This window comes from Schistocerca cancellata, chromosome 2 (genome assembly GCF_023864275.1).
Source record: "Schistocerca cancellata isolate TAMUIC-IGC-003103 chromosome 2, iqSchCanc2.1, whole genome shotgun sequence".
NCBI lineage: Eukaryota > Metazoa > Arthropoda > Insecta > Orthoptera > Acrididae > Schistocerca > Schistocerca cancellata.
In genome coordinates, this window is record NC_064627.1 from 407,638,266 (window position 1) to 407,660,239 (window position 21,974).

A 21,974-nucleotide genomic window follows, 5' to 3' on the forward strand; every position below is an offset into this window, starting at 1 on the left:
TATTCTGGTCACCTGCTGACAGCCTAGCACATGCTGTCAATTATGCTTCATTCCACTCGCTCCGCACTTAACTGTCCTAAGTCGCAACTTATTGTAAACGCACAATATGTGTGAGCATTGCGCAGGATGCAAAGCAGTCAATACGCTAAATTATCCATGGGATTCATCTCGGGGAATAGCCTGTGTTGACTTATGCAGCGAACGAAATGTGGGAATCCATGGCTGGACGGATTGGCATGTGGGCTGGTCAAAATCATGCTTGTGAAATATATTGTCAAAAATTAAATAAACCATGAAAATTAAAATAATGAAAAAGATAAAAACTCAACAATAAAAGGGTTTCAAAAGATCGTACAATAGGCGCGCGATCCGAAGGGTGCACCTATATTCGTCCACTATCATGAATTACCCTACATGTACGGTCCAGATCGTACGGTTGGCAACGCTGATGTTAGCCAACATACACACGCTAATTTTCCTTCAATCAAAGTCTTTCTACCGACAGTTTTAAATTTGTGTTTACATTTACCCTCGGTTTACAATTAACCTGTTATACCCTACAGCACACACAAGGCATTTAAGCAATCATTATTGTCGGGATCTCAATGTGAATGGAAAAGGAGAAAGCTCTAATAATTGGTATAATGGACTGTACAACATGACATGCATCTCACAGTGGATTTTAGAGTATAAATGTAGATGTTGACGTAGACGTGGATGTAGAAGTATTTGCAATTTTTGCTGCCTGTGGAAACACTGTGTGCTTTCTGTACAATATGATCATGTTCTATCGACGACTTGGGTATGTCGATATCTCGATACAATGCATCGACATTTTCTAACCTCAACTTGAAAGAGTTGTATTAAGATATTCATCCCTAATATGGGAAAGAGGACAAAGATAGAACGTTTGTTGAATACATAATTAGGGCTTTTCTTGAAGGTGGTGATTGTATGCATGTGTGGATATAAATTTTGTGGGCAGTTTTCAGGAGTAATCAGCCGCTCGCAAGAAAGTAACTGCGAGGCTTGCGGCAGACGACAGTATTATGGCAGATAGTGGCAAGGGACCGTACAGCAAAGAAGAACTTAAAAAGCGTTTGACACCAATGCAGTATTATGTTACTCAAGAAAAAGGAACAGAAAGGTATAGCTGCAACAGTTGTGACGAGATATGCACTACGCTCAGGCAGCTTAACGTTGCCCGCAACCTATTTTGTTTATATGACTTGATAAAGTGTAATTAAAATCTGAATCCACATTCACATGATTCGTAGTATAGTAACACTTTGTTGTTTATATTACACGAGCGTGCTGTAGAGTCGGTGAATGTCATTGTTGTAACCACACAACACCAGCGTTATTGTCTTATTCTGACATTTTTGACAATAGAGAGAAGCTAGAAACTTGTCTATACCAACGCAGAGAATGAAATTGGCTTTTTAACGTCGGTTGCGTACTGCGAATGCAATGAAACCTCTTGAAAGTAAAGACGCGCTGCTTGCTGTGAAATGGGAGTGACAGAAGGGCGCCTTACATAATGAAATTCTGGAGATTACTTTTCACATTTAGACTTGTGTTGGTGCAATGGTAGCGTTAAATTCAACGTCCATATTTCGTGTCACGGAATTGTCTCAGGCTATGAGTAAGAACTGCTTATAGTCAATACTGAGCACCCTACACTGTTTTGCTAAATGAAAAAAAAAAAATGTTATGGAAGTCAGGAAAACGGCGTACAGTATGAGTTTAGGGCCCTACATCAACAATGGACTTCAAATTGGTAATATTGTTGCATTCATCATTAGATAGTGTCATGGCAAAGGAAGTTTAATCGATTTTCCATCATCAAATACAGAACACTGCTTACCTGTAATGGAAAGATAGCTGTAGGGTACGAAAATAGTGTTGAGGGAATAGTTGTATCGGTGGTGATTAGTTTATGAAGTTGATAATAATGTGTAGCAGTGGACTACAGGGAATATGGCAAATGAATGTCTGTTGCTTTGTGTATTTGTAACTGTACCTCCTGTCGGAGAAATTTTCTCATTAGTGTCTCCCTATTTGCTAGCAAACTGTGAGTTGCAGTGATTTTAATTAACAGCAAAATATATAGAAGCTTAATATTAATCATTTTTACAACACTAAAGCTATTTGGTTCGAGTATTGTAATGTTTTCCAATCCTTGTCTTGTGGCCATGGATTACGATGCCCCTAGGCCTGTGTGTTGGTTGAAGTATTACAGGAGACCAAAGGGAATAGACTTACAAATGGATGCAGTGTTATTGCCTTCAAATAATGCTCCTTACTTTTGTCTTTCAAACTTTTTTGTTTCACTGGGAAAATAATATTTGTGTTTCGAAAATATTTTATGATTTTTAAATTTGAGTCCGTAGCCTATGTTATTGTGATTACAGATGTTCTGTGTTTTCTCATCATTTTACTGATTTCACAATTTCTCATTGAACAGTCAGGTTGCAGTGTGCTAGTGACAGTATTTTCTTCAACATCCTAATGCATTTTAGTGCCTTATAGTATGCGATTATGCATCTGTTGATAACGAGTCACGTTGTTGAAACGTAATCCTATATAGACACTGCTACCTGGCAGTATAATCGAGAAGTCATCAATTATGGATGGTTGGTGAGGTTACAAATTTTTGTACTAGCTGAAACTCCTTACAGGGCATTTACTGGCAAGTACAATAAAACTACAGATGCTGGAACATACAGCTGTGTTGTTTGCAATGAGGACCTATTTTCATCAGATACAAAATTTGAATCTGGCTGTGGGTGGCCAGCATTTAATGATGTTATAAACCAAGGCAAAGTTAAGCTTACTAAGGACACATCTCATGGTATGTTTGTGTTATATGTTTACTTCTTGTGCAGTGTATGAATTAACAGTATATTAATTTTATCGCTGAATTAATCGTAATAATATACAGTGCTTATCAAAAAGATGCTCACAAAAACATAATTTGTGAGTTACGCTTGACATATGATATATGACTTCTGATGCTTTTCTGCCTTGATCAGGTACTCAAGAAAAGTGGTAAACAGAAGGGGAAGAACTTTTTTCTTTGCCTTAAAACAGAGTTTTAGGATACAGATATTATTAATGTTTTAGTATGGCCTACGTAAAGGTAATAAAAAGCTAGTTTTAGGAACTTTGGTCACCAGTTGCATAAAATGGATCAGAATCCCAGTCATTGTTAAATTGTAACCAACCAGTGGTCTGTCTTTGATAGCACTGTTCCTATATGTGGCTATGTTATCATACTTGTGTAATTTCAATGGCAAGTGGGGACTGAGTTGAATGGACGTGAATGAAAACAGTTACATCATAGTTGACTAAAAACAAGTGACATGATCAAGCACAGCTACATAAATAAGGGTCTGTCAACTACAGGACGCTCAGTAGCTGCCACTTGGTGATGACTGGGAAACACTTGGTCAACAGTTCATGAAGTTTGCACCATTTGAGCTGCTTGGAAGCCTGTGATTTTTCAAAAATTTCCCTTGCCGCAAGGCTGTACTTGAGGCAAGAAAAGGCTGCCTTTTGTACACAGAAACAGTCAGTTTCGTTAAGTAAGCAAAAGATGGTTTTGAATTAATTTTATATGGAACAGTTCATTATGTAGAATGATTGTCAAGTTGTTGAGACTCTTACACCAGTCAGATAATTCTTTACATGTAGTCAGATTTTTTAAGTTCCATTGGAGTTTTCACTTGTCTGTCAGTTTGCTGACACTATAGTGATATTTCGTATATGAAAGAGCATTGATTATCTAATACTGATAAACTGGAGTATTGGTTAAGTAGTAGTATTCTGATTAGGGAATTCAAATTGCACAATGTGCCATGTGCAAGTTCTGCTGGTGCTGGTCTGGTCGTTTCAGCACACCCCTTCCTCCCTTGTCCTTTCCTCCTCCAACCACCGTTGTAGCTGTTCTGTGTTGATGTCTGAACCTTTGCTTGTAACAGAGTGAGCTGCTGTTGTTGACTAAAGGTAAACATGTTGTTACTGGTGTGTTAAACATATAGATGAGTTGAAGAAAGGTATTAGTGGACCAAGCTTAGCTTGACAGTAGGTTGTTGGAAATGAAATAAAGACTATTAAAAAGAATAGTGATGCCATTACAAAATTTGTGAACATACTTGGCAGTGAAGATTTAAGTGCACACAAAAAAATGATGGAAGTGATAGAAGAGCACAATTTAGACACAGAACTAAGTTAGTAATTGGTTTATTCTGGTGAGTCCATCATTGGAACTGCAGAGCCATGCCAGACAGGTGCTTTGTATCGAAACTGGCTGGGCTGATTAAATCATCTTTAGGACTTGAAGAATGAGACTAGGAAATTATTCAAGACTGTCTTGAATGAATATAACGTTTAGGACCCCAGCTGTTGAGTATCAACGAGTGATGAAATAATCGCCCTTGTCTGTGCCAATTGCTCCCTTTAAAATGTTTGATATTTGGTGGCAAAAAACCTCAAATCTGATGCAGAAACAAATTTTCGATTTTTAGGTGACTGTAAGCCTAATGTAATGGCTATTTTGGACTTTTAAAACTGGGCTGTGTAGTCCACTGTGTTTCTTCTGAGAGGCGTGATACAAAATACAGATGTACAGTTTTGTGTTTGACTGTTACTTTTTGTTTCATGCTCCTCTGAACACCAGTATTTTACCCCTAAAATCAGTTATCCTAGTATCCCCATCCCCAGCTGCTTGAGACAACCAGTGCTTTAATGTATTGTAATTAACAGACTGTCTTGTTAGCGGACATAGTCAGCTAATTAAAGCCAATGGCTAAATTGGAGTGCTAACAGAAGATAATGACTGCAGTAGCTCTCTATCCTATGGAACTTACTTACTAACATTGCTAAAATATTAGACACCAAAGAGAAGAACCATAAACAAAAAACTTGAAAAAATTTTCCTTCAGGTAATCGTTTGGTAAAGTCATTACTTGTAATTAGTGTGTTAAGGTATTTGGAAAAGTGTAGCTAAAAATTAGATAAAAGGGGTATGAAAACTCGAGTAAACTTTATCTACATCTGTATTCCATCACATGTTGTGTAGAGTGTGGTTGAAGGTACATTCTGAACCAGTATCTTCCTCTGTCCCTTCTATTAGACTTACATACAGAGGATATGTGGGAATGACATTGTAATATAATGTTATTGTTGTTATGTGCAGTGGAGGAGATAATATTTATTGTGGGTTCTTATGATATGCCCACAGTCGATGTTTTGAGAATAAGCCTGTCTGTAATACCACATTATCTTTACCAAAGTGTCCCACTGGAATTTGTGGAGCATATCCTTTACACTTTTGTTCTGATGAAACAAACTATTGATGAATGTCACATTTCATCACTATTTCTTTGTGATGTTCCTAGCTAGACTGACAGGACTGTATTAAGGAATTGGTTGAATAAGTTTTGTTAAATTGATAGCTATCAGATCAGATATTTGTGAAACATGTTGAAGAAACAAGAAGTCCTCCATTGCGCACTGGTGGCTTACGGACTGCAATTTGTCTCTTGGGAAGAAGACACAATGACAAATAAAAAAGGCTTCAGCATTTTCATGGTATTCTGCTTTACTGTCATGTGTTTACTGCAAGGTTTAATAAAAAAGAAAGAACCAAGCTGCATTGCATCTTCCAGTAGTTGAAATTTGGCACCTAAGTTGCTTAATAGTTCCAGTACATGTTTGATAAATCAGTGTGGTCATATGAAATTGGTGATTCAGTTGTATCCAAGCTATTTTTAGGCCCTAAAGTAGTGCAAAATATTGGATTGAATACATTCCATACCTTGAGAAAAGATGACTCAGCATGTAGAAAATTGCTGATCAAACAGACAAGAAATTTTTTAACAACTGTAGCTCAGATTTCAAAGTTAGCTTAACCACAGTGCCATATTATAATTAACTGTTCAGTATTTTATTGTGCCACTTACAAATGTTTTTGTTGTTGGACTTCACAACACATATGTATAGCTAGTACATCACTTTATCGGGAATAATTGCACTACAGGCTTGGAATAGATAGTTGTTGGGATGCAAACAGCCTCTGGAATTCCAGATTACTTACTTAAATCTTTTGCGTACATCATTGCTTTCATACTCACACACACACCTTTTCATCTGGTTCATCTGATGATTGAAAAGCTCTAATATAATGCATTAATGTAAAAAATCCAGAAAAAGTTACCTACCGTATTTACTCGAATCTAAGCCGCACTTTTTTCCGGTTTTCGTAATCCAAAAAACCGCCTGCGGCTTAGAATCGAGTGCAAAGCAAGCAGAAGTTATGAAAAATGTCGGTACATGCCGCCACAACTAACTTCTGCCGCCGAATATATTTAGCGCTACGCAGGCATGTTCTGTAGGCACAAGGATAAATACTGGCGCCAAAATCTCAGCGTCAGTAAATAAATTTAAAAAAAAAGTGGAAGACGAGCTTTTTTTTCTCCGCCGCGAGTTTCGACCACTGCATTTTCATACATTATCCAACGAAGTAAATACAAATTCCGTATTGTTCATCTTCGAATGTTGCACAATTTCAGTGTACTACGAAAATCTGACTGGCAAGACTGTTTGGGATGTTTGTCAATATGGCCAACTCTACGTTCTGAATTTTTTCGTATCTGTGAGAAGAGATGGTTGCTAATAGGAACCTGATGAAATTTGAATCATATACAGTATTCTCTTCACCATAAGAATTATACGAATATAAACATTTTGCCATGTATTCTTTCGTGTTTGCTGCTATCTCATTTAAATCCTGCCTGCCTAATAAACTACGAAACTAGTGAGACAACAGCAAACGCGGAAGAATATACGTATCGTGTCATGTTTATATTCGTATTATTCTTATGCCTAATAGTGATACAGTCAGAAATGAAGCACGGCAAGTGACTAGATTTTTAAATCTAAAATGACTAATTTCTGTGCAGAATTTGATGTAATGAAGAAGCGACCGCAAAGATTTTCAAACGGAGAAAAATTTTCGCCTAACTTTCGTTCAGAACATGTTCTATCATACGCAGTCTATTATTTGATTCTTGTTGATCATTATCAAAGAAAGCAGCAGTGTAAGTAACAACAAATTGTGGTCTGTTGCCATTGTTTTGCTAATGAGACGATTCCTCCTTTTTTTTTTAATTGTACGCGGCGGTAGCGCGCACAAAAGCAAGCCGTGCCGCGAGCCGCGACAGGCCGTAAACACGCACTATCAGAATGCGACAAACAATGCATGACACAGTGCAGTAATGCATTTTCAGCTTAAGAGTGACGCAAACACTTATAACAAAGAAAACGGCAATTATCAGATGAAAGCACAATAACCAATCGATTCAAACCAGACGAAGCACGTGAAAAAGGAAGTGCACCCGTATAAATACGGACGGAGCGCCTGACGCATAGCAATGGCTACGTGGTAAAGCTTAACTGCTAACTCGAACCAAACTACTGTAGCTGTATCGTCATTCATTCGACCTAAATTGTGTCTCATATTACAATGGACAAACTTTGTTTCAATTTGGAGGTGCGGCCTAAAACTTTTCTCTCCCATTGAATTTCGAGTCTCAAATTTCAGGTGCGGCTTAGATTCGGGAAATTTTTTTTCCTTTATTTCGAGTCTCATTTTTCAGGTGCGGCTTAGATTCGAGTGCGGCTTAGATTCGAGTAAATACGGTATACATTCTACCTTTTTTTTAAAAAAAATAGTTCTAAAAATATCAGTCATTTTTTTGTATCCACAGTCATTCCATGGAAAGGTACCAACACTTCTCTTGACATCCATGTGGGGTGGGGTGTGTCATATTGCAGGGTGTTACTTAAAAACTTGTGTGAACATGGATAAAGTATCCTAACCTGAAATCTTGCTCCCTCACATAGCATAGATCATTATTTGAAGAATGATGTAAAAGTAAAGATAACAACTTGCCAAATCGAAGAGGAGTTGAGTAATTGACATGCACGTAAACAAGACTGGAAATTTTGCTTGTTTTTGAACAAATCGTAGTTTGAGCTGTACTTCTGTATGTACCCACACACATATGCACCCACACACACTTGTGTAGCTGCATCGTGCCGCCAGTGTGTGTACACATTCCCTTCACTTATAAGTTATTTACATTCTGCCACAAGTTTCTGTGACTATATTTAAAAAATGAGAATCTCTTGCATGCAGGCAAGTGATATGTGCTGTTGTAAGTAAATGACTTTCTTTTGCTATTGTTTGCTGTAACGTAACAGCAGCTCAATCTTTGTGAATGACAGAATGATTGTGGCTCTTTTGAAGAAACTGTGCTGATATTGGTGGACTGCCAAGCATATGGAAAACATACGGACAACTGTGCTCAAACCAGGCGACAGTAGTGATATGGAGATTTGCCATAATGTAGCCTTAGGAAGTTAGTTGTTTGGTGACCATTGATAGTGCTGCTTATATTGAGACCACTGACGTGCATTGCTGCTCTAATCTTAATGGAAATATTTTCAGCAAGATAATATGCCAGCTCGTAAGTCTCGTACGCTAGTGAAAGTATATGCATATTATACTTTGAATTGTGGATATTTGTAATAGAGTTGGAATAAAATTCACAGGTGAAGTGGTCTAAGAGTAACAGAAATTGTGTAATGCTGAAACATTGTAGGTTTATCCTAGTGGGTTCATTAATTACTTGATTCCCAGAGGACAGTCATTGTTTTTCTAAGACATTTCTGATTAACATAAAAGAATTGACATGTAGTTTTCTTTCATTGATGTACATACTGTTTTCATAAGCACTGTATGTGATATGCACCTTTTTGCCAGTATATATCTTAAAGTAATAAAATTAGATTATTTTTTAACAGTGTTATGACAACTATTATGATTATGTATGATCATAGTCCTGCATGTTCCTTGTTATGTAAACAAATTTTATTATAACTTACTGGTGTGCAAGAACCTTTTTAGTGGTTATATTTTTGGTGTTGACATAACTGATCAGTATACCATAGAACTGCCAAGTAATTCTTCACACTTATTGCCACAGTTGACAAACAACTTGCTTTGTGATGCTACTGACCAAAGTTGGTAAAGAGTGTATACACATGAGAATGTTTTAATACTTGTCACTTCATAGATGGGATTCTTAATGGGTGCTGGCATAGAAGCTGTATGTGATTATAGAATTGGAGGAGAAAATGCATGTTAGAGAGGAATGTAAACTGAAGATATTTGAGGTGGTGGTTTCTTATTTTGTCTTTTTTCAGATTTCATGGTCTGTTATGCACTTAACTTTCCCTGGGTTGTTTTTGTACATCTGCGGGCTGTAAGGTATTGAAAGGGTGACATTTAATTGAAGAACTGTGACTATTTGGTATTTTTCATCTTTCCATTGTATTAGTTCCGTCAAGGGCCTGAAAGGAACTCCTGAGCTACTTATCTGGATACTCATCTAAATTAGAAGAAATTTTTTGTCCATACTTTTGAAACTGCATACTGTCAAATTACACCCTAGTCGTTTTGTGATGCTCTGAAAATCTAGTTCCATCAAACAATAGAAAATCCAGGATCTAATAGATGCAAGAAGCAGCATGACACATCACCACTACATGTCCAGGGGCTTAAATTGAAGTAGATCTTAAGTTGATTTTGTTTTGAATGAAATGCATTTTTTCCACTTTGCTTCATTTTTAGAAATCATCGAAAGAACCTTAGTTTTATATTTTGTATAAAATATGCTGTTTGCCCAGCATTTTGTGTTGTTTCATTTGAAACTGTAATTGTACTATCTTTTGATCAATGTTATGTATGTCGTACTTAATGTCATCTTGCGGAATTTTCTGGAGCTGTTAACATGAAACAATACTTAAACAGATTCCTCTGGTTGGTGCAGACTGAGCAGATGTTCTAAGTGTGATTAGAAACATTCAGACTGTTCTTTCCAAAGTTATTGTTGATGCACCATTATTATCCTTCATTCTGTACTTGAGATGTATGTTATTCTGTAGTGTAAAAGACCTTTATGCCTTAGTGTGGGTAAATAAGATTTTGAATTGTGTTTGCAAAAATGAACATGGGAACAAAGGCAGATGTTATCTGTATCTTGGTACATGGCCTGTTTCTTTTGAAGAATGCTCTAGGACCTTGTAGATCAGACACCCTCAGCCTTTGTCATAACCTTCTAGACTTAAGTTTATAAAAAGTATGGAACGCCCCCCAGGATATTGGCACATGAACTATGTATAAGGAAATGCATTGTAAATGACACAGCTTTGTATGGACAGTCACGTTCCTCTCTCTGTACACGGAAAAAAGAAAAAGGACAAAATTGGTAATACAGGGACTGGAAGGAATATACATCAACTAATAGAAAAGTGAATACTTTTACTAATATTTTGATTCCTATTCATTATTGAGTTTAATGTTTCTGCACATCATGTATGGAAACAAAGGCCGGTGTACCTCTCCTCGCTTCCCCTTTTCAGTATCTGCCCTCTCCACCCTTCTCAGCTGCATACGCATTTCATATTCTGTACAACCTTAATTAAGGTGCTTTAATATCAGTTTGGATGGACGATGATATTACTGACAAGGTTGAAGAAATATTGGTAATTTGTATCATATTTTCTCATATTTACGAAAAAATTGTTACAAAATATTTCAATATCGAGCATCAAATTGTGGAAAAAATAAATTTCTAAATGGGTCTCTATGTTCCCTAATCTCTCTCATCTTACTCTTAGGATTCCTACAGTAGACATACAATAGTCACAGCACAATACTCACACTTTCTACATCAATACACTTTCTCTAAAGTTGCCTAACAGAACTTTCACTGTTCTTCCTAGAACTCCTATTTATGTTCCTTGAGCATCTCTGTTACACTTCTGTATGGGCTATATATACCTGTTAAGATTCTAGCAGCACTTCTCTGAATTGGTTTTATGTTTGTTGTCTACCTAATTGAGGACTCCAAATACTGGAACTGTACACTAGAACTGGTAGCACGAGTGTCTTTTATGCAGCTTCCTTGCAGATGTGTTCATTTTCCCAGAATCTTTCCAACAAATGTGTTGTTTCCATAATGAAATTTTCTCTCTGCAGCAGAGTGTTCACTGATATGGAACTTCCTGGCAGATTAAAACTGATGCTGGACCAAGGCTGAACTTGGGACCTTGCCTTGTGTGGGCAAGTGCTCTACCAACTGAGTGACTCAAGCACATCTTGCGACCCATATTCACAGCTTTACTTCCTTCAGATTCAGAATTCTAGTCTCACTCCAGGACTCAGTTTTCATCTTCCAGGATGTTTCAGATCTGTCTGGCAGACTATACTGACTATACTGAATTTCACATGCTAGTCGCATGTCATATTGCTTCTGAGTATTACTCCTAAATACTTGTACAATATGATGTGCTCAAGACTTTGATCACTAATCTAGTAATCGGGTATCAGGTTCTTTCTCGTTATTGTAGACATTACCTTACATTTTTTGTCAATGAGATCTTCAGTTTTGTGTTTTTTATTACTCCGCCAGATTTTTAAAAATTTGTTGTTAGTGTTAATCTATAAATTGGGGTGCAGTTATACCACTCAGCCCTAAATCATCCTTTCCTTATTGAAAAGAAAAAAGAGCTTTCTTCAAACTTCAGAGCCAAAAATTTCTTTGGATGGTATAAGCCACACAAGTCTTCATAAATCAGAAATACCTGAAAGATTAAGTTACTATTGATAATTGGAGGATTGATGTAGCTGTGTATGTAGTGAAAAAATTCTAAAAGCTGAGCATAGTGGTGAATTACCACTTTCTGTTGGGCACAATATATGCATAGTGTCGTACTCATTCTACATTCACCTGCATTCTGCAGTATTTCTTGGGTCTTATGGCATGGAATTTCAGTAATTTTGTGTCAACAGCACAGGCATGCAGAACGGATGCTGATTAATCAGTGTTATCAAGTAAAGTGGACTGGACCTCCAAGAGACCTTTTCAACCAAATACATTTTAGCCTATTGTGTATACAATTCAGTATTGAGCAGCACACTTATGAAATAGTTTTTGTACTATGGATGATCCTAGAAATTTCTGTTTGGCGGCTCATTTATCTTTGTTTTGGTTGGGATTATTTTCAGTACTCCATGTATTTTTAAGTTTTCTACATTGTACACTTAGTTTCAGTAGGTGAGATTTATGCTGCAAATGATGATCCTATTATTATTACTGTTCATGCAATGCTGTAAAAGTTATCAGCAGGCACTACAGTAACAAATGTATAGGATCCCTGTGTCTGTCTGCAGTGGCTGATAAAGAGATCACAGCAGCGTACAAGTTGAAACGCAATTCTTAAACACCTGATCATGCAATTTTTTTACTTCATTTTGTGAGGGTGAGGACAGAGGTGTGTGTGTGTGTGTGTGTGTGTGTGTGTGTGTGTGTGTGTGTGTGCGCGCGCGCAACTTTTAACCCCTGGGGAGTCGTAAGTGCTACAGTAATTTAGTAGAATGAACTAGAGAATTGGAATCCGTATTTAGTTTCCTTTATTGAGTGCTCACACTGTTATACTGTGAGAGATGGTGCAGTAGTACAAGTGATAGACTTGGGGGTTTCAGATATCTGTCCACTCTTCTTGGTACATATCCCCTTAAAACTCATCAGGCAAAAGCTTGGATCAGTCCTTCGACAAAGTTCTGATCATTGTTCTCTCTTGTTCTTTTCCAACTGAGCATCTCTATTGACTGTATACAGCAAAGAAATGAATAAATATTTTTTTATAATTTATTGGAACTGAAACTGCTTATTTATGGAAGACTTGAAATTACTCCATTAGTCAATTTTGCCTAAGTATCATGTTACTTACTATACATGAAACAGTTTCAGTGTCACCAGGGCCGCTGATTGACAGTTAAATTTTACAGAGACAAATACATAACTGGCTGGTCAGACACAACAAAGTTTTGTTTTCAAAACAGGCAGTGTTGCTAATCTTTGTTGGCAATTGGTCTTCAGCAATGTTTGTCTAATTAGAACGCATGTTTGTGGTTTACCCTATGTGCCCCCTTTAAATGTGCGTGTTTCACATGATACCTCACCTTTGTGCATAACCTGGTGCATGCATTTTCCTTTTGTTTCTTTTTTGTTACTGAAACAAACCACTAGTTGCAAGTTGACTTACTTCCCTATAACTGAGATTTCATGCCACTACACTTACCAAAATAACATGGAGTATCTTTCTGTACAATAGCACACAGAATAAACTGCATGTGCAACTAACTTAACATGAAATCAAAATTTCAGTGCAAAATATTTATTGACCAGGTACATATTAAATTCTGCTGAGAAATACTGTATAATATTACTCCCATGTAAAATCTTTATCTTTTTGAAAATTGCATCCTGGTCAGATTGGTTATTACCAAAAGAAAAGTAATTTTACTTACAGCCTGTGTAATGTCTTCCCAGTTTTGGTTGCCCTTTGAGCAAACTGTAACTGGTGGTTGGGTTTTCTAACCTTCTTCTGTCTGTGCTTGTTTTCTGCCTGCCTGCCTATACCTCCCTCCGAACTGCAAACCACTACAGTTGGGGGCAACCTTCTGTTATTGGTCGCAAACCCAGGCATGGTGCGTACTGAGGTGACCTGTGCCAACTGTGGAGCTCATCTGGGCCATGTGTTCAACGATGGACCAAAGCCCACGGGAAGAAGATTCTGCATCAACAGCGCTGCACTTAATTTTCGACCACTGCATCAACCAGAGCAGTGAGCTTTGTCTTTCAGCATAGGACAGATGATGTTTAAAAACCTTATTTCAGAATTTGAGTGATAAGAAAATGAATTTTGATTATGTCTGAGCAGGCACTAGTATGCTTTTGAAATTGATTTCATTGGTTTCACTGTTTACATGAATTGATGTACCTTAAATGTAACTGAAACAGTGAATATTCTTTATAGTAAATTATTGGTAATGTGAATCTCTAACCTACCATTCATTTGACATTTATTTTGTATGGCATTTGACACAAGCTTTGGTGTTGTGAATGTTTTACAGTATTTTTTGGAGCATATATTTTGGATGTCTTATTACATATGCAATGGATGTTTTAAGTGCCTGGCGCTTTGTTACCTGTGACTTTGCAGGAAGTGCACATTTTTTATTCAAAGGTTGGTTGCAGAAAATCTTGTATTGTGCAGGAAAGTCTTTTTCCAAAACCTATTGCCTTTGTACAGTAGTACTGTAAATAAGTACAAACAGACGTAACCTTATTGAGATATTGCAAACACCTTCCTCAAAGTAAAATGTTAATCTTGGAACAGTTATTTTCAATGCCTTATGTGTCCGTTACTATATTTTCAGAAGAAATTAATGTTATTTTTATTATGATTTTATTCTGAAATCAGATACTTGACACTGTGTACTGATCAAACTGTTTTTCACTGTGATATAACCAGAGTTAAGAGGCCTATTTTAGATAGCTCATGGTAAGCAAAGGATTCCATTTTTGTTTTTGAATAAAATTTCTCTCAAAGATAAATGGTTTGACTGCCGTTGATATAAAGAAAGAAATATATATACATGGTTCTTACACTATAACTGTTAACTCCGTTAACGGTGTTGTTAATACACCATTAATTAAAGAGTGTGCATTACGTATGGAAAAGGTTGTTCTGTGATCTTACTCAGTTGTGACTATAGTTCGAACCATAATAAACTTAGAGACTTTTACTTCGTTGTATGTGTTACTAGCTGATCTCTTACTGGGCATGCTCAGTGTTTGATATGATAATGTGTTACTGCATATCCCCTAACCCTTACGTAAATACACACACTGCTCCATCAGTGTTCTACTAACCTCAGTTTAGCATAATTTTTGTTGTTTTGCTTGATTTGCTTCATTTTCCCAGCATTTGCTATGCTTTGTATTTTCATTGTGCAGAATTTTTCATTCAATATTTGATTCTTTTTTTTTCCATGTAAAATATTCTTGACACTTTCTTACACAGTTTAATTCCTGCATTGTGTGATATCATCATATTTGTATGTACTGTTTGGTTCCTTTTTATAAGCTTGACAGTACGGTATTATTTTCTTGTCCAACGTCCTCTTTTTATCTCTCAGTTTTTGTATGTCATTTCTCTCCAGTTTCTTAAGAAAATCTTAATAGTGCAGTGAACTTCAAGAGAAATGTAACCAGAAATTCGTAGTGCATTCTGTTAAAAATTTGTTGACTGTATTTATTAATTATATCTTCTTTTTACATTAGGTGTTTGACAAGCACATGCTGTAATACATTAAGGGAGCAAACACTGTTTTTCCCTGCCCCTACCAGTATGGTTAACCAGTCTGTGATCTAAGTGTCTTTCCATCAGATACTTTATTTACTGCACTTTTTCTTGCAATTCCTAAGTGAAATGTTAAGTGCTTCACTCTTCATAAACTATTATATAATTTTTCATGTTTCCTTTATTTATGAGCATCATAACACAATTTTTTCATGTATGTTTTATTGGCTACCATTCTACGTATCAATCAGTGAGCAATGGCTACAACTCCTATTTCTCCCAGAAGTGAAACATGCAGGATATTTTCATGGCTATAATTTTTTTTTTGGAAATGGGCATTAAATGTAATTGCCATGTATGCTCTCGTGTGAAATCACTGCCATGTGACACTTCAATGTAGTGAATATCAAAGTAAATCTGACTGAGCTTTGCAGCTTGACAGGGGAGTAATTATGCTTAGTACCTGCAAAAAACTGTTTTATGTATGGCTATAAACCATTATGCTAGATTCACACTTACTGAGTGTATATATTTGGATAATGTAAAGAAATGATGTATTTTGAAGCCTCTATCGTCAAATGAAGGGAAATGTTTTCATTGCTACAGCAATTGAGCATATACAAGCACATGGTTGAATTGTCTTGAGTTAATATTGTCATTTTTATGTGGAGATTACTTAGTCTTTTTTTAAGTCTCTTGCAGCAAACTTAAGTGTGTCTGCTATATAATATATGGATGGTTAACAGCTGTTGGGGCATAATCCACATTTATATGGAGACGAGATATTTACTTCCAAAGTTTCAGCCTTACAGAAAAATCAGTATGGGCGATAATAAACATTCTTTCTTTTATTGCAAAAATAAAAGAATCTCAAATGTTCCACTATTTTTGTTTTTAGATAAATGAACTACTTGGTAAGTCACTAACACACTTTACAGGAAACAAAATTGATTTATTCAGATCCATCTGCGTGGTCACCATAATGTTGTTTTCAGCTATAAGTTTTTATAAATCAGTCATGGTATATTGGAGGTATACACTGAAGAGATATCGAACATCATCTTTTCTTTCACAGTAACTCTGCTTTCTCAGTAAAGCAATGGTATAGAATCCGTTTGAGTGCTTGGTGGTTTTTCTTTACTAGACTTCACAAATTTACACCTATGAATGGAGAAACTTCCTCCAAATTATATGCAGTAAAAAGGCTTTTTAGTTAATCCTTGTACAGTTTTAATCAACCAATACCGAGACAGTTCATTTTGTCTGTATTTACTGATATATTCTTTCTGTTTCTGATAAGTGCTCTACTTACTTTGTTGAGCACAAAATGTGGGTTGTGTGTCATAGATATTCAGTCATGTGGATTGAATATATGTTGGTTGTGAATATTTTCTCTTCATATTACACCAAAATCTGTTACTTAAGTTGACACAGCATGGCTAGGAGGCAAATGATAGTAGCAGTGACACTTTTCTGTCTCTTATATTCCCTCCACACGAATTGCTGTACAAATTATTGTGTGTCCTGTGTTTCTAACTTCATCAAGAATCTCAAGTTATATACTCAGAACTGGCATTTATAATAAGCCATACATATTGTTAGCACTGGGGATGGCAAAGTTTCCTGCAAGTCAAACACGAATACTTGACAAATACCATTAATTGATTTTGCTTCCAGGACATTCCTTTACTTTGCTTCCTAGACCCATCCCGGTTTTGCTTCTTCATTACATCTGCTTGGATACTATTCTGCTATTCAAGGTCTTCTTTTTATGTGCTTTTTGACAGTAAATTCTATTAGCAATCATGTTTATCACGTTACTGACAAGTATCATGCACCAGGTGATGGAATCGCAGAACCTCTTACAAACAGTATAATCAACCCCCTTTTTCATCTTATAGGAGTTAAGTTCTTGTTGTGCTGAGGTGATAAATTTACTTGAGTGTAACTCCTACTTGTCTGTGACACTTTTATTCGATCTGTTCTGAAGATATTTTTCTTTGCGCAATCCATTTTGAAATTGATAGCAAATATTTTCTCTCAATTTTCTCATGTGATACCTTACCACCACAGTTTCTAGGACAATTGCAGAATTTTGTTGAACAAGATTTAACTGGAACAAGGTTACCAATTGTCACTGTCTACAGTTCACCACTCTGAAACTTCAGTTCTCTCACATACTTTTTCTGAATGATCAGATTTGATACTTGTTTGTCTCTTGTTTTTTTCTAGAATGAATTACTTCATCTTGTGATGGTCTGCTGTCTCCTAACGAGTCATAATCCCTGTCTGTCTCTGAATAATCAGTATTGGTGTCACCAGCGTTCAAACTTGTATCTGAAAATACCAAACCTAACATGAAAAAGCACACGCCAAACATGCTTAATCCATATATTTAGTTACATCTTAATCTGGTTATTGAAAGCATATGCAATTTCTAAGTGTCAGGCTTGGACTGTACCTTTTGCAAAGTGTGGGCTCGTCTCCTCTTGGGTTTTGCCACCTCATTGGTGGGATCTCCAGCTAGTTCAATATTCTCTTGCATAGTATCTCCCATTTTACTTTCAAGTTCAGGCGTTTGTTGTATGGGTTAGGCATCAGTGGTGTACTAAGAGACAGTTGCATTTTAGTTTCAGAACTGCTTCATAATGAACACAGATCTCAATGCCTTGTACATCATTAGGCATTTCTGATAGTGACAGAATTGGCGTTTCCCCACAAAGTTGCACATTGATGTCATAAATTGGAGTTTTGTGGGTTAGGTATCTGTGGCTTTAGCTGTCCATATTTTATATCAAAGACTGTTGTGAAAAATACTCAGAAAGACTTAGTTTTTAACAGATCTCAGTGTTTATTTTAGAAAAGATGTTCCTTCCTCACAGATATTGATACTTCTGAAAATCCTGTATTTTCTGATACTGTATTGTTATGTACTTAATAAATTGATTCAGAAAATCAGATTACAGTTTAGCCCTCCCTGAGAAAAAAATGCCTGTTTTAGCCCCATGGGATTAAAAGCATTAAAGTTACATTGACATTAGGGAGTGAGACTAAGAATTTTAATGAAATAAGTGAACGTTTACAAATACTATATTGCTTTCCATGCCAATTCCCCCTCCACCTCCTCTTCCTCCTCCTCCTCACAATTTCTGAAGTTGATTATAGTCTTATAACAATGTTCCTGCCAGTTGAGTTTCTCTTTAAGTTATGCTGTGCTATTTTAAAGGCTTTTTTGAGAGGTACACAAATAACTAAGAACTTTACGGTGCAGTGTAAATTCTAGCTCTGACAAGTTAATCAAATGTAAATTTGAATTTTAATGTGCATTTATTATTTGAATACTGATTCTGTTCTTCATAAGTTGTACAGTTTGATTTGAAACATTTCTAATGTAAGATTTTAAATAGAATTAACATGTACCAACATTACTATAGTTAAAAGTATCTCTTATATGAAATAAAACTGCTTTCTGTGCAAGTTACACCTGTTACAAGAAAACAATAAGTTACTTCAGTTAAAATATTGCGCCTAAGAGAGTTTTTTGTGACTAATTATATTATGTGCAGTAAATACATGAGAGAACAATAACTGGAGCAACATTTTCCTTCTGCTTATTTAATGTATGTATAAATCTAAATGTGAATTCATTTTTTCCTGTTGTGTTAATTGATGTATAACATGTAGTGCAGATTCTGAAATGTTAACTCAGGAGATAATGACATTCGTTTGTTAAGTGGTGTTTTGCTTGTGTCAGAGTCTGTTTGCGAGGCACTAAAGAAAGTAACATATTTTTGTAAGAATGATGTACTACAATTTTAACACATAACAAACTAGTCAGTAATGAGATATAAGAATTATCTAAATAAAAACTTTGTTACTAAAGTTTGTATGATTACTGAGTGTTGTGAAATGTTTGTGTGAGTTTATATTATCTAGAAATGAGCAAATTAGTGGACTGCTCTGTGGTGACTGCTTGTTCCGAGAATGTGTAATTCATTCCATGCAGTATCTGTCGGAACTGGTGTTGGAGGAGACAAATTAATCAACGTGCACTAGGAATATAATCAGTCTGTAGCTTGCATGTCCCTAATTCTACAGACAAGGTGTCACAGTTTGTGCTATATGAACTGTCAGTCTAGATGTCTTCTGCATGTGCAGATGTTTGAATGAGAAGGCCTTTGTGATAATGAAAATAAGCTTGGGTGACTTGTTTTCTCTGTGGGCATCCAACTGTTAATCAGATGTGATCTCCAGTTGTTGATAGGATTGTTCTAAGTATGTATTGTGACTTTTGTCTCCACCAAAGTTATGTTTGTGAAATATGTTATGGTGCACGAAGGTTGTCATGGTGCACCATCGTTTGTATGCCATGTTCAACTGGGTGTCGCTGGGGGAAGTGGCTGGCAGATCAGTCAGTCCTAAAACATCCTATATATTCATTTGTAGCATATTTTGGCATTCAATCCAACCTCCTTTGTGACAACTGGTTTCTGCACTGTGAATTTTCGTTCTCCATTAATATGATGGTCTAGCCGGAGATAATCAGTGATACATATACAAGGTCTGTTCAAAAAATTCAACAGCATTTTTCTATGTTTACCTTTTGCTTATTGTGCATGGTCTCCTTCGAAATATTCTCCTCCACAATTGATTCACTGCTCCCAGTGCTGTTTCAACTTCCAGAAGCAGTCGTGAGATGCTGCTTGCTGGATTGCACAAAGCACCGTGTTTGAATTTTTTTATCTTGTCTGTTGTTACAAATGTTCGTCCTTTTAATGGGGTTTTCAATTTTGCCAGGTATAGAGAGTACAGAGGATGAGACAGCTCACTAATTTCGTTTTTTGTGCAATAGTCATGCATCAACAGGGATGAATTTGTGGATGCGTTATCGTGATGCACGAACCATGAATTGTCTTACCACATTTCAGACCATTTCCTACTCACATTTCCTCGCAGGCGTCACAACATGTCCTGATAGTACCACTGATTAACAGTTTGTCCTTGTGGCACGAATTCATGACGAACTAATTCTTCATAGTCAAAGAAAACTATCAGTATGGCTTTGACACTTGACCTGGCCTTGATGAGCTTTTTTGGTCTTGGAGAACCTTTCCCGAATCTTTGTGAAGATTGAACATTGGTCTCAACATCGTAAATGAAGACCCACATCACTGGTTATGATTCTTTTAAGGAACATCTTGTTATCATTTGTGTGATTTAAATGCTCTTCACAGATTGCTAAGTGAAGGTCTTTCTGGTCTTGATTTATGAGCTGTGGATCAATCTGGCAGCAACATGATGCATTCCAAGCTGCTGTGTCAGGATTTATGACATGATCCAACTGAAATGTTACATTCTTCTGCAATCTCTTTGGACAGTCAATCTGATTGGCACGCACCATTTCATTGATGTTCCTTACATGAGCATTGTTGGTAGACGTTGAAGGGCATCCTGAGCGGGGGTTGTCTTTAACTTTTATCTGATCATTTTTAAACTGTGTGAACCATTCATAACACTGAGTATGGCTTAAGCACTCATCACCTTAGTCTTCGTGCTTCATTTGGTGTGTGTCTGTAAAGGTTTTCTTGAATTTCACACAAAATTTAATGCAGACGCATTGCTCCTCTAACTTTGCCATCTCAAAATTCGCAAACTATGCAACACAATGTTCTACTCAATACAGTGCTGAACAATAACTAACAGGCATACAACAATGAAACTTCCAACAGCTACACATTAAACACAGGCGTGTGCAGGGATGCCAGCAACATTTCGCTACAGTGTACCATTGTGAATGTTCTGGAATTTTTTGAACAGATCTCGTACTATATGGGGTGTCTGTTCTTACAGACATGTCTGAAAGAACAGGCATCTCATGTGATCCAGCCACCATACAAATACTACTCAAAGGTTGACATTAGCCAAATTTGGGCATTGAAATGAATCAGTGACAACAGGTGGAAATTTGTGCCAGGCTGGCACTCAAACCCAGATCTCCCACTTGTGTTAAGTTACCTCAACTTGAACATTATTACCATACCCCTATCTCCAGAATGAACACATTCATGTCACATGTGAACACGTGATAGAGTAAAGAAAGTTAAAACCTGTTATAGTGAAATTGGTTGAATCTGTAGTTGATGCAATTGTAGATTTTAGTGGCTTTCACACTTAAAAGGTGCTGGTAGCTTAGCTTTGGTGAACATGTGTCATGGAAATGATGGCACTTGTCAATTTTCCTGTGCAGCTGCCAGTAACTCTGAAAGTGAAATGCACAAACTGCCAGTAAGTTACAAGGTCTTATATATTCATTCCTCATTCAAACTCACGAATGTCAAAAATTTTGCCACTCTGCAAGGTAGAATTGAAACCTGTCTGTTACAGCTGGCAACAGAATATAGTGCTCGGGAGAGCTTGGAATGTTTTTCAACACATAGTTGATTATGTAGCTAGCAATAAACCACTGTGCTAGATGGCTTGTGTATATCATTTGTGAATAAATAAGATTGTTACTGAGTCAGTGGGCATCAAAATATATGTTGAATCGAGGAAAAATGTAAGCATGTCCCAGGCAAGTGAGTCCCTCGTTGATTTACTGCTTGCTGTGGAAGTATCAGCCTGTTAAGAGAAAGACTTTTGGTATGTAAACACGCAGGTAGTGGGAATATTATTCTGTAGGAGACATTATTCTT

General features: G+C 36.6%; 1 protein-coding gene across 2 annotated transcripts; it reads left to right on the forward strand.

The window, feature by feature from the left end:
* The first annotated feature begins 799 nt into the window (after window positions 1-799).
* Window positions 800-19,164, forward strand: LOC126161858 (methionine-R-sulfoxide reductase B1-like). Of its 2 annotated transcripts, none has more exons than XM_049917969.1 (3): window positions 800-1,147; window positions 2,682-2,854; window positions 8,315-8,954. In XM_049917969.1, the coding sequence occupies exons 1-3, from the start codon at window positions 1,050-1,052 to the stop codon at window positions 8,389-8,391; spliced, it is 348 nt and encodes a 115-aa protein (XP_049773926.1). In that variant the 5' UTR covers window positions 800-1,049; the 3' UTR covers window positions 8,392-8,954. The 2 variants fall into 2 exon arrangements, with proteins under 2 accessions (XP_049773926.1, XP_049773927.1); XM_049917970.1 differs by lacking the exon at window positions 8,315-8,954 and adding an exon at window positions 13,584-19,164 and having other exon boundaries at window positions 814-1,147.
* The last annotated feature ends 2,810 nt before the right edge of the window (window positions 19,165-21,974 follow it).